Below are 21,080 nucleotides of genomic sequence, written 5' to 3' on the forward strand. Positions count from 1 at the left end.
CCTCCTGCAAGTTGAGTTGAAACATGATATGTAACTTAGATTAGCATTAGGCGTATAGGATAACATTATTTTCTTTCGGCTTTGTAGTGAACTGTTTCCAGATAACACCACTAGTTCAAATAATATTACACTTCACACGTACATTCTCGTTCCGTAAATATCTAACAATAAGATTTAGCCTAAAGTGCAATAAATAGCTCCCTTCATTCACAGACCAAATTAACAGGTTACGGAATGCTGTAGGGCATTATGAGAGAGTGAACGTACATAGCGATGTTATTTGAACCTGTAACGTCTGCACTGAACCAGCATTTATGCAAAAAGTGTAAATAACATGAGAAAGAAACTACTAGGAGATATCCAAAAGTTCTCGAAATATATCAGTTAAAATTATTACGTCTTCCACAGATTTTATCCTGTACGATCACTTCTCAGAAGTTTTCTGGAAGCAAATACACGATTCCCATCACTTCTGGAACTTTTCTATTGAAAATATTTCCTTGTTACGAAGTCTTCCTCAAACGTCTTAGAACAACGATATAATTCTTTATTCCAGTCACTCTTGATATTCTGAGCTCAGCCGAGGGGAAGATGGATTCTTCCATTGGGGCTTAGTTTCAGGGCCATAGCCAGCTTTCATCACCAGTGACAACATTTGAATGAAATATTAGATCGTCTTGGAACAGTTGTTTTAGCTCTATGCTGGCTTTCACTCGATGTTTCTTCTTATTGTCTGAAAGCTTTCGTGGCACAATCTTCGCCACAGTCCTTCTCATATTCAATTATTCTGCAGAATACCTTCAAAATTACCCTAATATATTTGCCAGGTGTTCTAGTGGTCAACGATCCTGAAGAATTAGATTCCTTCAGTAGTGAACATTTTCCCATGTGATATCAACTGATGGGCGACCGGAATGATCATCATCTTCAGCCGGTATCCACTCTTTTTTGAAATGCTTATACCCGTTGTACGTCTGTGCCTGACTTACTTTTTCCCTTCAAGTGCTTACTTGAACATTTAGTGCTTTTTTGCACAATTTTTCCAAACTTAAAATAAATCTGCACAGTCACGCTGATCTTTCAGGTCAGACATCGCAGTCACAAGGTATCTAACGATTCAGCTCGCACCCATTTGCCTCACATGTTCAGTAAGGATGAATGGGAAGACACCTAAGACAATTTCTTGTAATCGCAACCACATGCACGCAAAATTCATACGACGGGAATTTTTTAATACCACGTCGTACCTGTTGACGTTATACGCAAGAAGGCGGTAAATTTCACAACACTTGATCTCTATATAATCTAACGTTTTTTTACACAGTTTCCCGTTTAACGTTCGTCACAAAGTTCTGAGATGCCCATTTTCATTTCAGTAAAGATTCTTGTATTATTATCGGAAGCTGTGCCTCGCAATGTACATTACATAATGGAATAAGCTACTGGGAATACTTTAGAGAACTTTCATAGCTACTTTTCCTTTATAGCGTAAGTTCGGTGTCATGAGACGTACTAAAAGATCTCCAGACGCAGGAGTTATTCGTGCAACGAATTCAAAGCTTGCAAATTGCAAATTAAGTCAACTACTTTCATCAGTCTGATGTACTTTACTTACTACCCAAGTAGTTGCTTTTTGACAAGTCACATCTTGTTCAACGTTTGACCTTGGGATGCATACATATAAGATAAGCTGCGTGCAGAATTTCCCGCAGTGTCATCCACGCCAGACTCGAAGAGAGCCAGAGGCAAGTACTTCTCTGTGGTATTCTTACCAATTTGTTGCCCTGCGCTTGTCACATGTAGTAAACACATACACACACTATTGTACATACCTGCTTAACCCAAAGGATATTTGAAGCGTTATCTTGTATTGCCAACTGGCACGGAAGTGGAAAAAAATCTTCTTTCGGCGAATGATCATTACATTACGTCATAGAATATTACATTTTTAGTTCAATTGCTTGTATTTAAAAATTTCAGTTATTTTGTCAGTGTTAGATACCGAAATCATACGTACTGCAGAAACTTTCAAAATAACGAAATCCGTAATGTACCCCTTACTACAACTCTTTTATTTATTTATTCACTGGAAAGAAATATATACACAGATTCTGAACTGTTCCAAATTATAGGTTTGAGTTTTCTAGTGCTGGATAAGATTTCTGTACGATCATTATTGAATCCCTGCAAGGAGATGCGCACGGACTCGGGCAACAATGGTATTATTTGCATGTTTCGTTCCCGCAACGGCGGTCCCAAACAGATGCGTCTCCGCAATGCTTCCACACTCCCTGATTTTACTCAGTGTCTGATAGTGTAGGCTATACACTAACTTTTCATCCAGCTCCTTCTGCCTCGCTTGCTTCTGAGAAAGCTGACACAAAATTTAACTCAAAGTTTCGTGAGTTTCAGTAAGACAGAACCCTGGATCTGTATCTACACTTGTTGATAATTCGTTACTGACAAGGCTACATGTTAAAAACTGCCAAGAATTTGTTTATACAGGAAGAATACACCGAAAGAAATACTACGTCATTTTAGCTGCTAAGACACATTGTAAGCATTTGTAAAAAAAAAAAAAGACAGTATTTGCCAAAGTCGTAGCTCGTCAGGTGGCTAGAGAAATTTATACCCTTGCCAAAACTGCCGCAGGCAATATGGCGGACACGTATACTTTGTCGATGGCACGTCGGCAAACAGTAACACGGACAACGCAATCACAATTTGTAAAGCAAATTTCATTTTCCGTCGATGTTCTCAGTTACTTTTGACTCAAATCTGCAACTCATTTAATATCCCTAATGATTACCAATTGTCTTCGCGATATCGCTAAGTGTGAACAATGGAGATAAAACTAAATTAATTTTCTTTGTGATTTCTTAATAGGCGCACGTAAGTCATTGTGCTGGTTCTAGAGTTTCACAGTAATGTGAAACTCAGTTAACGTTTTCAGCCTTGTAAAGATGAGATATGAAAAGTGTGTTGCACCATCGAAATTGCCTGCTCCTCCTGAGGAGCAACATATGTGTTACTTATTGGTTAATTTCTTGAACATCATTCGAATCATGTCGAAATCTCGTGAGAGATTGTGGCAGCATTAGTGGATTCGAAAAATAGCTTGGTCGATTGCGTGAACTGTGGTCCGAACGATGGTTGTTGTGCTAATTAAAGTCCAGAACGAAAACAAGGTAACTTCCAAGCACAAAGCGCACATGTACAGAAACAGCTTTCGTTGAGAAAGAATAGGATATAAATTCTTAATTAAACAAAAGAGGGAGAAAAAGTTTGTACATGAGCAGTGTGCAAAGCCGGTTTCGTTTCGTAAAATCTGAACATGATTTGGTGATTTACACCAAGTACGAGATATGCGCCAAAATGAAACTCACAGAACTGCGAAAGAAAACTAACTTGAAAGAATTAGAACTGCTCATGGGATTCAATGCACTGTTTCCAAGTGAGGTCTAGGAGACTGTGCGTCCTGCAAGTGAGATGAACATTAATCACTTCCTGACTTTTTCGACCTAGTTAAACAAATTCAGGAAACTATACAGAAAAGGAAGCCGCAAAGTTACGAAGTTTACCTCAATTAAATGTGTAGAAGAGACGTCATTAATGGGTAATTCTTTAGAGAAACTCATAGTTAACGTAGAGACAAACCTTCTCGATACCCCCAAAATGAACGTGTATTTAGCCAGTCAGTCAGGTTTCATGCAAGAACCGCCTACAAAACCCACTTGATCATTTCGAGCGGAAAAGGCAGAGTCGCTTTGAAGGCGATGAAAGCTGTGGCACATTCGTATACCACAATGCCAGTTATAAGTATCAATGGATTACTGTTTCCGCAACTTTAAATTTTTCTTCCGCAATCTCAGAGCAAATTATGACCAAAAATTTAAAAAATTACTGTTTAGTTGTAAAAATCTTGTAATCGACGTAGTAAAAGCAGGAAAACTGGGAGAGATTAAGCTTCAATATTATATGCGCTACACCTTCTTACCAGTTGCAGACAATAATTTGCTTTTGTTGGACTCATGGCCTGGACGTAATAAAACCTCTGTCTTTAGGAAGATGACGAGAAGATTTTTAATACAATTTGGATACCAACCAGAACTAATAGTGTAATCTAAAGATTTTTATACAGTGTGAAGCCTTTTCTAGAAAATTGTCAGTTAATAAAATTTCCGACAGTTCCTTGTCATTTCAGGTTTATCAGCCGATCGGAATTGCTAAACTTGAGACATTTGTGCATTGTCAGTTTGCATCACCACGTTTTATGAATTTGAGGAAATATGCCTCGTACGCACCATAATATGCAGAACAACAGTCATGACGATTTCTTCCTCCATCCCAATTTTGCCTAAATAAAAGTGGTAATTACCGTGAAGTCCATTAATTTTTCGTTTATCATGTGTGCCTGGTGTATGGAAAATTCTTGTTTCCGACATCAAAGAGACACTTCACATTTTTTGTGACAACTACAACGAATAAACTAGGTTCCTTAAAAATTATCATTACAACTGTGCTACAAGAACTGTTATCAAACATTTCATGTCTACAATTTAAAGACCCGATTGATGCAAGTTGTTCAAAACATCTGCATCTACATCTACGTGATTACTCAGCTATTCACAATAAAGTGCCTGGCAGAGGGTTCAATGAACCACCTTCAAGCTGTCTCTCTACCATTCCTCTCTAGAACGGCGTGGGAAAAACGGGCACTTAAATTTTTCTGTGCGAGCCCTTATTTCTCCTTATGTAGGTAGGTGTCAACAGAATGTTTTCGCATTCGGAGGAGAAAACAGGTGTTTGAAATTTCATGAGAAGATCCCGTCGCAACAAAAAACGCTTTTGTTTTCATGATTGCCACTCCAATTCACGCATCATGTCTGTGGCACTATTTCCCCTATTTCGCGATAGTACAAAACGAGCCACCCTTCTTAGAACTTTTTCGACGTCATCCGTCAGTCCCCCTGATGCGGATCCCACACCGTACAGCAATACTCCATAATAGGGCGGACAAGCGTGATGTAAGCAGTCTCTTTAGTAGACTTATTGCACCTTCTAAGTGTTCTGCCAATGAATCGCCGTCTTTGGCTTGCTGTACCCACAACATTATCTATGTGATCGTTCCAATTTAGGTTATTTCCAACTGTAATCCCTAAGTATTTAGTTGAATTTACAGCTTTCAGATTTGTGTGACTTACCGCGTAATCGAAATTTAGCGGATTTCTTGTAGTACTCATGTGAATAACTTCACATTTTTCTTTATTCAGGGTCAGCTGTCACTTTTCGCACCATAAAGATATCTTATCTAAATCATTTTGCAATCTGGTGCCTTTACAAAACAGTAAATGACAGCATCATCTTCAAATAATCTAAGATGGCTACTCAGATTGGCCCTTATGTCGTTAATATAGATCAGAAAAGGTAGAGGGCCCATAATAATTCATTGGGGAACGGCGGATATTACTTACGTTTTACTCGATGACTTTCCGTCTATTACTACGAACTGTGACCTTTCTGACAGGAAGTCACGAATCCAGTCGCACAACTGAGGCGATATTTCAAAGGCATGCAGTTTGGTGAGAAGACGCTTGTGAGGAACGGTGTCGAAAACCTTCTGGAAATCTAAAAATATGGAATCAATTTGACATCACCTGTCGATAGCACTCATTACATCATGAGTATAAAGAGCTAGTTGTGTTTCCCAAGAACGATGTTTTCTAAATCCGTGCTGACTGTGTGTCAATAAATCGTTTTCTTCGAGTTAATTCATAATGCTCGAACACAGTATATGTTCCAAAACCCTACTGCACATCGACGTTAGTGATATGGGCCTGTAAATCAACGGATTACTCCTATTTCCCTTTCTGGGTATTAGTGGGACTTGAGCAATTTTCCAGTTTTTAGGTACGGATCTTTCTGTGAGCGAGCGGTTGTATATAACTGATGAATATGGAGCTATTGTATCAGCATATTCTGAAAGGAACCTGACTGGTATACAGTCTTGACCGGAGGCCTTGCCTTTATTAAGTGATTTAAGCTGCTTTGCTACACCGAGGATATCAACTTCTATGTTTCTCGTCTTGGCAGTTGTTCTTGAATGAACTTCAGAAATATTTACTTCTCTTCTTCGGTGAAGAAATTTCGGAAAACAGTGTCGAATAACTCTGCTTTAGTGGCACTGTCATCAGTGACTTCACCGTTATTATTGCGCAGTGAAGGAATTGATTGCGTCTTGCCATTGGTGTGCTTTATGTATGACCACAATCTCTTTGGGTTTTCTGCCAGTTTCCGAGACAGAAATTATTAAAAGCATCTCGCATTGAAGTACACGCTATATTACGAAATTTGCCAGTCTTGTGGATTTTCCGTTCTTTTAAGTTTGGCATGCTTTTTTCGTTTCTTCTGCAACAGCAATCTGACCCGTTTTGTGTACCATGGGGGATCAGTAACATCACTTATTAATTTATATGGTATATATCTCTCAAGTGCCGATGATACTATCTCTTTGAAAACATTCCACAACTTTTCTACACTTACATGATCAGATCGGAAGGAGTGAAGACTGTCTCTTAAAAAGGCGTTTAGAGCATTTTTATCAGGTTTTTTAAATAGATGTACTTTGCGTCCTTTTTCATGGTTGTAGATGTTACGGTATTCAGCCTAGCAGCAATTGCCTCGTGGTCGCTAATCCCTGTATTCGCCCCTCATGATACTCCCTATTTGTCCAGGATTATTTGTGCTAAGAGGTCGAGTATGCTTTCGCAACCATTTACGCTTCGAGTGGGCTCATGAACTAATTGTTCAAAATAGTTTTCTGAGAAAGCATTCAGTACAATTTCGGATGACGTTTTATGGTTGCCGCTGGCTTTAAAAGTATAATTTTTCTAGTATATCGAGGGAAGATTGAAGTCACCACCGACTATAATTTTATGAGTGGGGTACCTATTTGAAATGAGACTCAAGTTTTCTTTGAACTGTTCAACAACTATACCTTCTGAGTCGGGCGGTCGGTAAAACGACACAATTAATAGTTTAATCCGATTGTCAAGTATAACCTCTACCCATACCATTTCGCAGGTACTGTCTACTTCAATTTCACTACATGGCAAACTACTTCTGACAGCAATAAATACTCCACCACCAACTGTATTTAATCTATCCTATCTGAACACTGTTAGGTCGTCTGAAAAAATTTCGGCTGAACTTATTTCCGGCTTTAGCCAGCTTTCCGTACCTATAACCATTTGAGCTTCAGTGCTTTCTATTACGGCTTGGAGGTCTAGTTCTTTCCCATCACTGCTACGACAATTTACAACAACAATACCGATCGTTTCTACAAATACCTTACTGTGTTTTACCTGCCCCTTTTTAGAAGAACGCCACTTCTTTGGTTTCCTGAGACCCTCTAACCTAAAAAAACCACCCAGTCCCTTCCACACAGTCCCCCGCTACCCGTATAGCGGCTTCCTGTGTGCAATGGACTCCTGATCTATTAAGCAGAACCTGGAAAGTCACCACCCTATAGCGCAAGTCAAGCAATCTGCAGCTTACACGGTCACAGAATCGTCTGAGCCTCTGATTCAGGCCCTCCCCTCGGCTCAGCACCAAAGGACCACAGTCGGTTCTGTCGACGATGCTGCTGATGGTGAGTTCAGCCTGAATCTCGGAAGCAAGACTGGCAGTCTTTACCATTCTGCATCCAGCCCGGAGACTACATCAGCCACACATAACGCCAGAAACCTGTTTGTCTAAAAACCAGAGAGATCCTACGATTGACCCCTCCGAAAGTCTTTCACTGCCTGCCAGACTTCGAAATGATCTCCCACTCGACCACAGGTCAGGCATCAACATCAGTGCAGGCAGTACCTGGGGCAGCCACAGCAATGGACCGATCGGCGGACACGTGGGACGTGCTCAATGTCCCTCACATCCCTGTGTCCAAAGCCCACACAGATTCCCCTTGGGAGCCGCCTCAAGCTGTGTGACAGAAGCCAACACAGCCTGGAGCTGTGAGCGAAGGATCAACAGCTCAGTTCGCATGTGTACACGGCAATCACAGTTCCTATCCATTACTGAAGTCGCTCCTCATTGACGCTCGTAAAAACATGTAATAAACTGACAGTGTACTCGCCTTATCAGCAGCAGGAACTCGCGGTGCTCTCTCACTGATGGTCTAACCGACATTGAGCTGTTCTAACCAAAACAAACAAAACAATACGTGGGTCGATACAAGGGTCGGTAACAACGGCGGTACTCTACGCTATACTTCATTAAAATAAAAGGTTGTGCCTAGTAAGTACTCAAACACGCAAGAAATCATCAATGATTTGAGGCAGTTTTGCTTTGAGTAAATGCTTAAAATTCGTATGCGAGCGCTTTGGACTTCGCGTTACGCAATGCTACGTACAGCTGGCGCAGCTACCCCTGTTTATTTGCCGATTTTCGCGCTCTGCAGGAAGTAGTTTACAAACCACTGTTATAAGCGGCCCTTCATGTGGCAAATATGAGTAACTTTATAGTATTCTTTATAAACACTTGCACTGCGCCTTAGCAGCTAAAATTTCGATTGTGCATTTCCTTCAATGTATTTTTTCTATGTGTATGTTTCTGAGCTTATTATGCAACTTTATGTGTCAAATACGCCTACTTTGAGAACTACTACAAGGGGCGATGAAAACGTTTCCGTTCAAAGACTGTAGAGTCCAGAATCGACGTACTGTCAGGCAAAATCGTCGTAAGCATTGAGGGAGGCATCCCATCGACGCGTCATATCGTGAAACACCGTGTTCTGCTGTGTGAAGAAGTCCGTATAGGCCTGCTAAACATCCCCCTCCGACAGGAATCGTCGACCCCTGAGAGCTCTCTTTAAGGGACCGAAGTTGTGATATTCGCACGGTAGAGATAAGGACTGTAGGACGGGTGCTCGAGTGTCTTCCGTTTGAGGCTTCTCGCTCAGATCGACTGGCGCCTTGTGCCGAATCGCGACCTGCACGGGACATGCTGCCGCACACGCATTCTTTATTCTCCGATGGTTGTGTGCCAGTGTTTGCTATTCGGCAGCGAAAACAAGGGTAACAGCACGTTAGTCCTGTACGGACGCATTTCTTAACAACGTAGCCAGACTTCGAAAGTTTCCCGATTCACTGCAGGCACGTCGGGAAGACACGAATGCCACAGTTATCCCTTGTTTATATTTCATTCCTTATATACCCACATCGAAGTCACGCTACATTCCACGTACGCTACAGCAGTGTCCTCTAAAGGATAGTCAGGAAATTTTAATTATCTTGCAGGAAAAAATGAAGCTGCCGCCATGAAACTTGGCGTCCTATGCGACACATTTTTTTCAAGGATGGATGACTTGTCGGGGACCTTGGTTTAAGATTTTTTTTCCTGCACAGGAAAGCTTTCACCTCTAAAATCACCACTTCGTCATTCTATCACTCACTAGCTCCTTATCCAAGAAACGAATATAGAGTCACTGTCTTATATAAGGAGAACACAGAAGGGCGGGGGGGGGGGAGGGGGAGGAGGGAATCGGTGGCAGGGGGTAGCTGCGTGCGGCAGAATTATATAAGCGAAAGAAGCGGCGTGACTCATGTGTCGAATGAGCTGGGACGATGTCGTGGACAGTTTCTCGATAGGCTCTCGCGAGTATGGCAATCACAGATGCTTTCAACATCATCTCGCGTGATAATGGCTGGGTCTTCACATATTTGCACTGCTTGCTTTGCTCCTCTGTTTCAGACTCACAGTGATATCCCCAGCAACCATTCATGGTCATCAGACAGCTAAAGCGCGGCGACTTTAATCGTGATTACAGTGTAGTGCAGTATGCTGAAAACTGACTCATGACTGATTTTCACTTTTCCGCTAGCTGTTGTCACGATTCTAATACGAGTACAATGGTCTGCCATCTCCAGGGTCTCTACTCCTTGCGATTCCCGGTTCTTTACAGAGAGATGGGTTAGTAATTTAGTTGGTTACATATTCCACAGATTATTTGAAAGCTTCTTTTATTAAAACGGACATCATAATTCGTCGTTGTGGCCTGCTTGACCACACACAAAGCGTCGGTACAACCAACCACACCACTGTGTCATATGCTGGCGAATTGTTCCGACACCCTTTCACTACTGCAGCATAGACTGCGAAAACGAATTACCATGAGATACTCCCTTTCATCAGTGGACTGCGCCATTTTGGTTTGGCGCCACGCTGCTTTTTGAATAGGTTATAAGACTAGTATGAGCTGTAGTAATGAACACTTTCGAACATGTGTGGACAGCACTAAATCTTGACCTTAAAAGACTTCTTTTCCAGAGGGGTGCCACAACGAAAATTGAATTAACTCAATGGATTGTTTTGATTAACTTATTTCAAGTTCGGCAGTTGAGAGAGAGGAAGATTCAGCTTTGGGCTATGAAACATTAGTAAAACTCTTTGACTTTTACCAACATTGCACCAATGGCCGTTCGCCTGGTGGAAGTCTTTCGAGTTGACGCCACTTCGGCGACTTGCGTGTCGATGGGTATGAATTATGATGATAAGGACAACACAACACCCGGTCCCTGGGCGGAGAAAATCCCCGACCCAGCCGGGAATCGAATCCGGGCCGTTAGGTATGACATTCCGCCACGCTGACCACTCAGCTACCAGGGGCGGACATCAGAAGGCATTAACTAACAGCTATATTCTTAGTGTCAGTTTTAATCAAGAGCTGATCCTAGACATGGCATTTTCCCATTTCCAGCATAACTCTCCATTATTACAAGATATTTCAACAATTATTTTGATTCATTAATCTGACTTAAGTCAAAGGCGATAACACGCGTCGACAAGATCTTCTCTCGAACGACGGCCTTCGCGCGGAGGACAACAGCGGCCACCTCACGGTCATTGACGGCGGCGTCGAAGATGCTGCCGACTGCAAGTTGTGGCGCCTTTACTGGATGTGAAACAGAATACAAACAGAACATTGAGCATACAATTCCAACACTTTTCAGCTAAAACAACAATATTTAACAGTAATGCAGTTCAGCATAGGTCATCATATTGGCATAATATTGACTCACCAGCAAACTGACCGGTAGGATGTGGTGTAACTGTCTGGGCCTTCTTGTCACACCACGTCTAGCGCAGTGCTAGAGTACTGCAGTGTGGGGATTTCAGTGTGTTCCAAGGCTGCATATGTACCTGCAAACAGACAAAAAATCAATAGCACGGTTGTAACTGAAGGTTTATGACTACCCCTCGTACGTTATCAAGAAATGTGACCAAATCTACTACCTGTCGTATTTGAGCGCTATAATATTATTTATGTTCATTAACAGATGATGAAGATAGGCTGGAAGTAGATAGGTTTTGAATAAACTGAACAACTTGAAATTGCGAAATTCTATTTTAATGACGACTCTGATTTTGTGTAAAAAGTATTTAGTCTCGAACAGCCCAACACAATCCAGTCCTCCATGGTCAAACAGAAACCCGGCGATCTGTTTGTATCACGTAACTGTTTTGTTGGCAACTACGGTCCGATTCACGAACGACAGTGGTTCTCGCTGGTAGAGGCACGGACGGAGTTACACAGTCGGCGGTTCAAAGCGACAGCTGCGGTACGCGCATACACGTGCTTTGCGGTCGAAGAAAGCGTGTATCCTGCAAATTACGTGTCTCGCTTGCTTATGTAGAATTTTTCGCTTACCACTACCATCGGTGATGACAGCTCCCAACAAGTGGAATAAAAATTCATAAATTAATTCGCTACGATTACTTTAAATGTTCGCATTGGCTACGACAGTCACAGCAAAATCCGCAAAGTAACAGCATGTGGAAAGAAAAGCAGAGAGCGTGTCCCCTACTAAGTATGCAGTTAAGCGTTGCTGTCGAGGCCATATTGAAACCGTGGAAACGCGAAACAACAACAGCTTACTACTGCGGCTCGAAAGGACGTTCTTACGGTACGGAAGTAATCTAGTCAGCTAAATGAAGACTATTATGGAAGGAAACGCTAATGCAACAAGTTGTGGTAAATCTGTAAATCAAAACATCTCATATACTCTTAAGCTTTTAAATTAATTGCTATTCAAATGTGCAAACTATGAAGTTCCACTGTTTTTAGCTTCAGATAACAATGAATCTACTTTGTTTTGTAAATGTCAGTTTTCTCTTGCAGCAATTACATTTTAGTTCTTAAGTTTTCCTTTCTGGAACTTTGAGCCGATGAATCAACTTCACTTCAAACAGAAACAGCAGTTATGGGACATACTGCAGGAGATTCATTTTTTATATCCAAGCTGGAACAATATACTCTCTAGGTTTTTGTCCAGAAGTACCATCTCCTCATTTTCAAAAATCTTTGTACATTACCAAGAAACACCCCAAAAATTGGTTTTTGGGTGCCATAACAGAGTATCGGATTCCAAGACGGTTATGCACAGAAAATGACTGACATTTTTACGATAAATTCCTAAGATCCCAAGCTGAACAACCTTGAAAATTTTCTTGACTTACTTAGCTGTTTCAGAGACTCAAATGTTCCATGTTACTGCACTCGTACACTAAAATACGCCCGTTAAATCCGATGTCAGGCGAAAAAGTAGTTTATAAAGAGGCGAACCTCGGAGAAATATGCTGTAAAGTGACTCCGTTGTCATCAGAAAGGTTCTGAAAACCCCATCGTATAGAGGGTAGTACTGAATCAAATGCAAAATTCTTAACGTCCGGTCTGAGGTGTAAAATTAGTTTCGCTTTATTTCGGTTTCACATAAGTAAACTGTCAACATCTTACTGACCCATACAGTTCTTTTCATTCGGGTGATATGCCCTGCTGTAGCAGCGAAAAGAAGGAAACCATCGGAAAATTGCTACTATAGGGACACAAAAAAGGCGAATATTCTCCTGTTTAAAAGACTGGCTGAAAAGCGGGGTACCAGCTTCCTCATTCTACCTTCTCCAACACCTTTAAAAATGTTCACAAAAAGTATGACCTGTGAACATATGCGAGGATTTTTATACTGAGAGAGAAGGAGACAGTACGGAGGGAAAGGGACGGAAAAGCAATAAAAGCTGAAAGATAGTATACAATGGTTGTGATACAGAAGAACGAAAGAGACAACGGCAATGTGAGAGAAAGGGAGGGACACGGTGGCAGTGGAACATGGTTGACCTGACAGAACTGTGCTAGGAGTAGAATAAAGTAGACAGTGCCAGTGGGAGAGAAATAAAGAGAAGGAGAAAATGAAAGTGAATGGTAGTCAGTGATAATGAGATAGAGAGTCCATGACGATGACAACGAGGAAGAGCGAGATAATGACAGTGAGAGAAGACAGCAGCTCTGAGAAGGAATAAATGAGATAGCAGCAGTAAGAGAGAGAGCAAGAGTGAGACAGCGACACCGAGAGCAGATTGCAGTAGTAGGACAGAACGAAGGAATCTGCGACTGTGAGACAGGACACAGCGGCAGGTACAGAGACACAGGGAAATAATGACAGTGGCTTGGATTGAATGAGTGAGTGAGACTGGGCAACTGAGTGTGGACTAGTGGGTGTGAGCGAGCTATAATTAGGGGAGCTTTTGCGAGTGAGAGGTGAGCTGCATGTTAAAAACAGAGCGAATATTTTCGCATGACAAAATTTTTGTGAATATTGTTAAAGGTGCTGAGGAATGTGGTATTCCACTATTCAGTAGGAGTTTTTTAAACAGGAGCGTATTCACCTTTTTTGCGCTCCTACTTTTCCGCTGGTTGAAGTATGATGCAAACGAACATTAAAGATTATTGTACTGCTCTGCTACTTAGCATCTCATTTTACACTTTATGTTGTCCAGTACTATGGCCAACACCCAGTACTCCAATAGACGTGGAATATGACCTGTCTTGGAAGTGTGAATCAACAAATTTATTCTTTCTTCTGTAATTAAGAAGCTAGAACTGCTTGTAGCCTTTCTGAATCTCAATAAACATACTATAGTCTACCAGACATGCTAGTTATTCTAGATAAAATTTAATATAAGAAAATTATATGCAGTTAGAAATAAGGATTTATTTTTGGACCATATTAACAATGATGATATCCCATCTGGCTGTATAATCACTAACAACAAAGAACATATAGAGGAAACCAAAACAATACATAAAGCCTTTAATAATGTAAAGTTTATCCTGTGTATACAAGTATTACATGCTACATTTTATGAGTGACAGCAAACAGTACCTGCATACTTTTAGATATCCAGCAGTAGAGTGTTCATGCATTTTTTTAAATCAGAATCGGTGAGTAGATGAAGTTTAACTTTATTTCCACATGCAGGAACATTATTTGTTGTTGAATGGCATTGTGAAAGCAGCAAACCAGCGTGACTAAATCATGATTGGATATAGAGTGATTTTAATTTACCCTCTACTTTAAGAAATCAGCAACAAACAGTAGAGGGATTCGTTTTATGGCTAACCACTGATAGTATGGACTTGCACAATGTATTTGACTGTGATACATAAGAAATTAAATATTATGACACAAAAAGACTCTGAACATATTTCTGATCATACGCTTCATTTGTTTTTGCAGGAACCAAAATGGCTGTTATCTTTGATTCCTGGATGAATGAAATGTTAGCTCTACTGTCCACAATTTTTGTGATTATCTACGTCACATTCAAAATTAATTATACCTATTGGAAGAAGAAGGGACTGCCCTATTTAGAGCCATCCTTTCCACTAGGGAATGCCTGGGATACGACGCTCATGAGAAAAAGTCCAGGCGAGGGTATGCGAGACATGTATTTTGAAGGCAAAGGAAAGAGTGTAGTGGGTATTTACACAATAAACAGTCCAATTCTCATCTTTCGAGACCCAGATCTAATAAAGACGATCATGGTGAAGGACTTTAACTATTTCCCTGACCGGGGCATCTACATAGACGAGGAGACAGATCACCTATCAGCACACTTATTCTTCCTCGGTGGCACCAAATGGAAGTCTCTGAGACAGAAGCTGACGCCCACGTTCACGTCGGGCAAGATGCGGGCCATGTTCGGCATCGTCCAGGACTGCGCACGCGTTCTGTCTGACGTCACACCGGCGGGCAAGGTCGTGGAAGTGCGCGAATTGATTGCCCGCTACTCCACCGACGTCATAGCCTCTTGTGCCTTTGGGATCAATGTCGACAGTCAGCACAATCCTGAGGCGGAATTCCGGCAGTGGGGCAGGCGCTTCTTCAAGCCATCTCTCCGTACCTACATGACCCAGGCGCTGGGATTTTTCAACCCCAAGCTGCGCAAACTGGTACCTGTGGCCTTCACGCCTAAGGACATCACAGAGTACTTCACGCGAGTCGTCGAGGACACAGTAAAACACAGAGAGGAGGCTGGCGTTATCAGGAAGGATTTCATGCAGCTGCTGATACAACTGAAAAATAAAGGATATGTTGATGACAGCTTCTCAATCAGTGTGGAGAAGAGTGAAGAAGGTAAGATTTTTTTTCAGTTTTTGCATATTCTGACACTCTTGACTGTCCCCCAAACCATTGGAAATATCGCTATTCTCATTTCACTGTGAAAAACAGTTACACAGTTACAACTCTTATCATAAACTGCATGGGTGCCATCGCCTACATTTAAATTTGGAAAGACAGACATTTTATGAACAGGATGAACTGTATAAATATTTCACCTCAGATACCGTATGATTCATTTGGATCCGATATTGTGACACAAACTTAATCAGTTTTTAAAAATAGTTTTGTATTACGTTTGTCTGCTAATTGTGTAAATTTTGTTGTGTATGTTTTAAGAATCACATGCTGTGTTACTCAAATACTAACAGGGATCATTCTCAGATGTGAGAGACAACCTGTGGAACAGAGTATTTGACTGGGTGGTGTTGCAGACCAGCCCGTCGATAACTGGGGGTTGTGGATTTCATACAGATATGGCAACTCAGTGTATCACAAGTTAGCACCCTACTTCAAGTTGGTGCAAGAGATGAAGTTAGTTAAATAAAGTCACCCTAGTGCAGAAAATATTTCCCATTTTGCTTACAAGGGGTTGGTATAGATATGATTTCTCCACTTTACTCATGGGTGTAGTTATCTAAGTAATATTGGATTCAACCTTTCAGTCCCTATATGGTGACAGTAGTGGGTACGTAGTTCATAAATGTAACAGACATAAAATTTTAGATGCTTACATTATGAAGAATAGATATAATTGATTATATATATATATATATATATATATATATATATATATATATATATATATATATATGAGATATCCTTAGACCTGGTAGTGCTCTATAATCCGGCCCCACAGGTTAATCCGTATTACTCGCCTTTCCTGGTGAAATAGATACATGAATACATATAAATCCCACAGAAAATTTTTCAGGACTGTCGGTTATGTGATACCAAAAGCGAACTTTGAATTACACAGGGAAATTGAGACCACTGCAGACGAATATAATCTGCCTGACACCCAGAAGACATAGTTGGATGTCAATGTAACGTCGTACAAGTACACGCCTTTGGTGGGTGTGTAAATGATTAGAGTTGCAGTTCTCTGTGAGAGGTAGAACGGCCACCTGAGTGTGTTCGTATCTGGTGCTGCTACCAGGTCTCTTTCGGTATATTGGGATCATGAACAGCATCATATGTTGAGTAATCACTGTTAAGGACACGGATATGACACGCACTCGTATGAGACAGCGTTATCAGCACCTGACAAAATCTGAAACGAGCCTCATTTTGGTCCTCCAGTCGGACAACTGATCAAAATGTGCAATACCCAGATTTGTGGTGCCTTTCGATGTGACAGTGTCCCGATGTTGGACTGCCTAGAAACTTGAGGGCAGATATACTGGTCGTCAAGGTTATGGTCGATTAAATTTGACCACAACAAAGCGGGATCGCTACATTGTGCACCAAGCACATTTTAACCCCTTAACCTGGCATCATTTAACCAAATGCAAAGCTGCATGCCCTAGGGAAAAATTACGACTGTAGTTGCCCCTTGCTTTCAGCCGTTCACAGTACCAGCACAGCATGGCCGTCTTGGTTAATGTTACAAGTCCAGATCAGTGAATCATCCAGACTGTTGCCCATACAACTACTGAAAGGGGTGCAGCCCCTCTTCAGGAGCCACACGTTTGTCTGGCCTCTCAACAGATACCCCTCCGTTGTGGTTGCACCTACGATACGGCTATCTGTATCGCTGAGGCACGCAAGCCACCCCACCAACGGCGAGGTACATGGTTTATAGGGAGGGACGGAAGGGGGAGGGCGTTTGCTATTTGGGGAGCAAAATAACTGATGATGGTCGAAGTAGAGAGGATACAAAATGCAGACTGGCTACGGCAAGGAAAGCGTTTCCGAAGAAGAGAAATTTGTTAACATCGAGTGTATAATTAAGTGTCATGAAGTCTTTTCCGATAGTATTTGTATGGCGTGTAACCCTGTCTGGAAGTGAACCATGGACGATAAATAGTTTAGACAAGGAGAGAATAGAAGATTTCAAAATGTAGTGCTACAGAAGAATGATCAAGATTGGATGGGTAGATCACATAACTAATGAGGAGATACTGAATACGATTGGGGAGAAGAGGAGTTTGTGGAACAACTTGACTTGAAGAAGGGATCGGTTGGTAGGACATATTCTGAGGGATCAAGGGATCACTAGTTTTGTATTGGAGGGTAGCGTGGGGGGGGGGGGGGGAGGCGGGGGGGGGGGGGCTAAAAATCGTAGAGGGAGACCAAGAGATGAATCCACTAAGCAGATTCAGAAGGTTGTAGGGTGCAGAAGTTATTCGGAGATGAAGAGGCTTGCACAGGATAGAGTAGCATGGAGAGCTGCATCAAACCAGTCTCTGCACTGAAGACCACAAGAACAACAACAACACTTGGCATCCGAGAACAGCTGTCTCCTGCACCACTGGTCGGAGACTACCAACAGCAGGACTAGATAATTACCACCCCCTTCGTAGGTTGCTGTTAACACCACAGTGCAGACTTCTACGTTTCGAGTGCTACCGTGTCCGAGAAGCGTGGACTGATAACGAATGGCGTCGCATTGTCTTCAGTGATGAATTGCAGTTCTGCACAGCTCGGGATGACCGTCGTCGGCGAGTATGGGGCGACCTTGGAGAGATCGAGTTCTTCCGGTGTTTTGGTGAGCCACATCAGTGTTACTCCTGACGCTGTGGTTTGAGGAACCATCGGGTATGACTTCAAGCCACGTCTGACAGTCACTGAGAGAACACTGATGGCACAATGGTACGTTACAGACATCCTGTATCATCACGTCTTACCTCTCATGAGATAGTATTCTGGTGCCATTTTTTAAAAAGGCAGTACTAATACATACGTGGCACGTGACTACAATGAAGTAGACAGGATCGTTGGTTGTCGCCAACTTAAATAAATAGGATGACAACGATCAGCAATACTATTTTCAGTGCGGGTGCACACCGTGCCCGATCTGTTATGGGAATCAGGGACTGCGAGTGTGGGTTCATGGGCCGCCGTCACTCTGTCAGTAGTGAGTGACAGGCTGGGAATCTGGGTCGGAAGCGAAGCGTGCACGGATGGCCGAGGCGATCAAGGCGATCGCTAGCGTAAAGCGGGAAATCCGGGTTCGAGTTCCGGTTTGGCACAGATTTTCTGCTGTTACCATTGATACATTTCAATGCTCAAATGCGGCTAACGTCATTAAAAGCGCTGAACAATATAGTATTAGTTTAGAAGTCTTTATAGAAAGGTTCCAGAACTTGTCTCGCTTGTAAATGGTACTAATGCCCACATAATACTAACGAGGGCAAGCTGGCTGGAAGCAGATGTTAGTAGGAATGGAATTTTAAAATCTGACTGGAATGTGTACCCCAAAGACAGGCGGAATACCGGTGGATGATACTTGTTCATAGTCGTAAATAATATGATAATATCTAGTGAGGTTATTACAGATTTTGAAGCAAAATAATTTGGGTAAAGATATGGGTTAAAGGTGGATCAAACATGATAATCGTATGCTTTTATAGACCCCACGTCTTAGGAACAATGGTAGAAGAATATTTGGGCGAGAACTCGGAGATTTTCTGTAAATTTGCTAATCATGTATCGGGTTATAAGTAACCTTTCCCTGTTTAACAAGTCATAAAACGGAAACTAATTACCGTACGAGTACCAGACTTGGTAGGATTAATATCAAGGAGATGGGGAAGAGAAATAATGCACAATAGATTCAATTGGAAAACATTTTATGTCCTGCTACGATACATCAAACCATTACGTACCGGTGCTATTACTGCTACAAAAGGGGCTCAATATGAAGCCCATCAGTCTCCAGAAGAGTCTGAAAGCGCAGCATTGCATTCTGCACAACAGAACGAAGCATGTCCGTAACTACAGTATAATAACCGACGGGAAGACAGCCAGTTCGAATCCGCATGTGGAACTAATTTTCATATCAGGATTTGCCTGGTAAAGAAATGGAAAATAGTTATAAGTACTTCTACATTTAGGTCGACATCAGTACACCACAAAGGCCTTATTGCGTGTGGCAGAGAGTATTTTCCGTACCACTGTCACTTTCCCCTTTCCTGGTCCAATCGAGAATATTTCACGGAAAGGACGATTATTGGCAAGCCTCTGCGTGGTCTACAATCTCTCTAATTTTACTTCCACGGTCTTGCGGCGAGAAAAACGTCCGAGGAAGCAATATTTTGATTAATCCTTCTAGGAACGTATGTTCTTGCAATTTTAACATTACACTGCGCATTATGCAGAACGGCTCTTATGGAACGTCTACCATTGCTAAAAAAAGTATAACGAAACGCAGTTGCTCTTCTCTGTCACCTCTGCCAATCGTATCTGATACAGGTTCTAAACTGATGAGCAATATTCATGTATTGATCAAACGAGATTTTGTATCCTGCGTTCTTTGTGAATGTGCTACAATTCCTGATGATTGTTTCTATACATCTCAGTCGAGCGTCTGCCCTACGTCTGATTAGTTTTATGCTGTTGTTCCACTTTAAATCGCTCAGTCTGGATACTCTTCGGTAGTTTCTGGGTGTGACAGCTTCCAGCGATTGTTCTGCAATCGTGTAATCAGAAAATAATGGCTCTTTGCCCCTATTTACGCGCAATATCAAAAATCTTAAACTTATAATTGGTGAATGACGCAACCAGTCACAAATACTTTTTAAATGCTTCATTTTAGTGCCATAACCGGGTTCGGGCTACCATGCTAATATTTTTCGTTACATAGGTGTTTTGATGAATAGTATGTCGTCTCCGGGCGGGGACTACTCAGGAGGATGTCGTTATCAGGAGAAAGAAAACTGGCGTTCTACGGATCGGAGCGTGGAATGTCAGATCCCTTAATCGGGTAGGTAGGTTAGAAAATTTAAAAAGGGAAATGGATAGGTTGAAGTTAGATATAGTGGGAATTAGTGAAGTTCGGTGGCAGGAGGAACAAGACTTCTGGTTAGGTGACTACAAGGTTGTAAACACAAAATCAAATAGGGGTAATGCAGGAGTAGGTTTAATAATGAATAGGAAAATAGGAATGCGGGTAAGCTACTACAAACAGCATAGTGAACGCTTTATTGTGGCCAAGATAGATACGAAGCCCACACCTACTACAGTAGTACAAGTTTATATGCCAACTAGCTCTGCAGATGACGAAGAAATTGAAGAAATGTATGATGAAATAAAAGAAATTATTCAGATAGTGAAGGGAGACGAAAATTTTATAGTCATGGGTGACTGGAATTCTAGTGTAGGAAAAGGGAGAGAAGGAAACATAGTCGGTGAATATGGATTGGGGCTAAGAAATGAAAGAGGAAGCCGCCTGGTAGAATTTTGCACAGAGCTCAACATAATCATAGCTAACACTTGGTTTAAGAATCATGAAAGAAGGTTGTATACATGGAAGAACCCTGGAGATACTAAAAGGTATCAGATAGATTATATAATGGTAAGACAGAGATTTAGGAACCAGGTTTTAAATTGTAAGACATTTCCAGGGGCAGATGTGGACTCTGACCACAATCTAATGGTTATGACCTGTAGATTAAAACT

General features: G+C 41.6%; 1 protein-coding gene across 1 annotated transcript in view; it reads left to right on the forward strand.

The window, feature by feature from the left end:
- Positions 1 to 1,722: 1,722 nt before the first annotated feature.
- Positions 1,723 to 21,080, forward strand: part of LOC124615919 (cytochrome P450 6k1-like) — a 46,278-nt gene continuing 26,920 nt past the window's right edge. The window contains exons 1-2 of the mRNA XM_047144100.1: positions 1,723 to 1,745; positions 14,574 to 15,473. Of these exons, the coding sequence (XP_047000056.1) occupies positions 14,582 to 15,473 (892 nt within the window). The 5' untranslated portion in view covers positions 1,723 to 1,745; positions 14,574 to 14,581. The remainder of the gene's footprint in view (positions 1,746 to 14,573; positions 15,474 to 21,080) is intronic.

Source organism: Schistocerca americana, chromosome 5, assembly GCF_021461395.2.
Source record: "Schistocerca americana isolate TAMUIC-IGC-003095 chromosome 5, iqSchAmer2.1, whole genome shotgun sequence".
In the NCBI taxonomy this organism is placed as follows: Eukaryota; Metazoa; Arthropoda; class Insecta; order Orthoptera; family Acrididae; genus Schistocerca; species Schistocerca americana.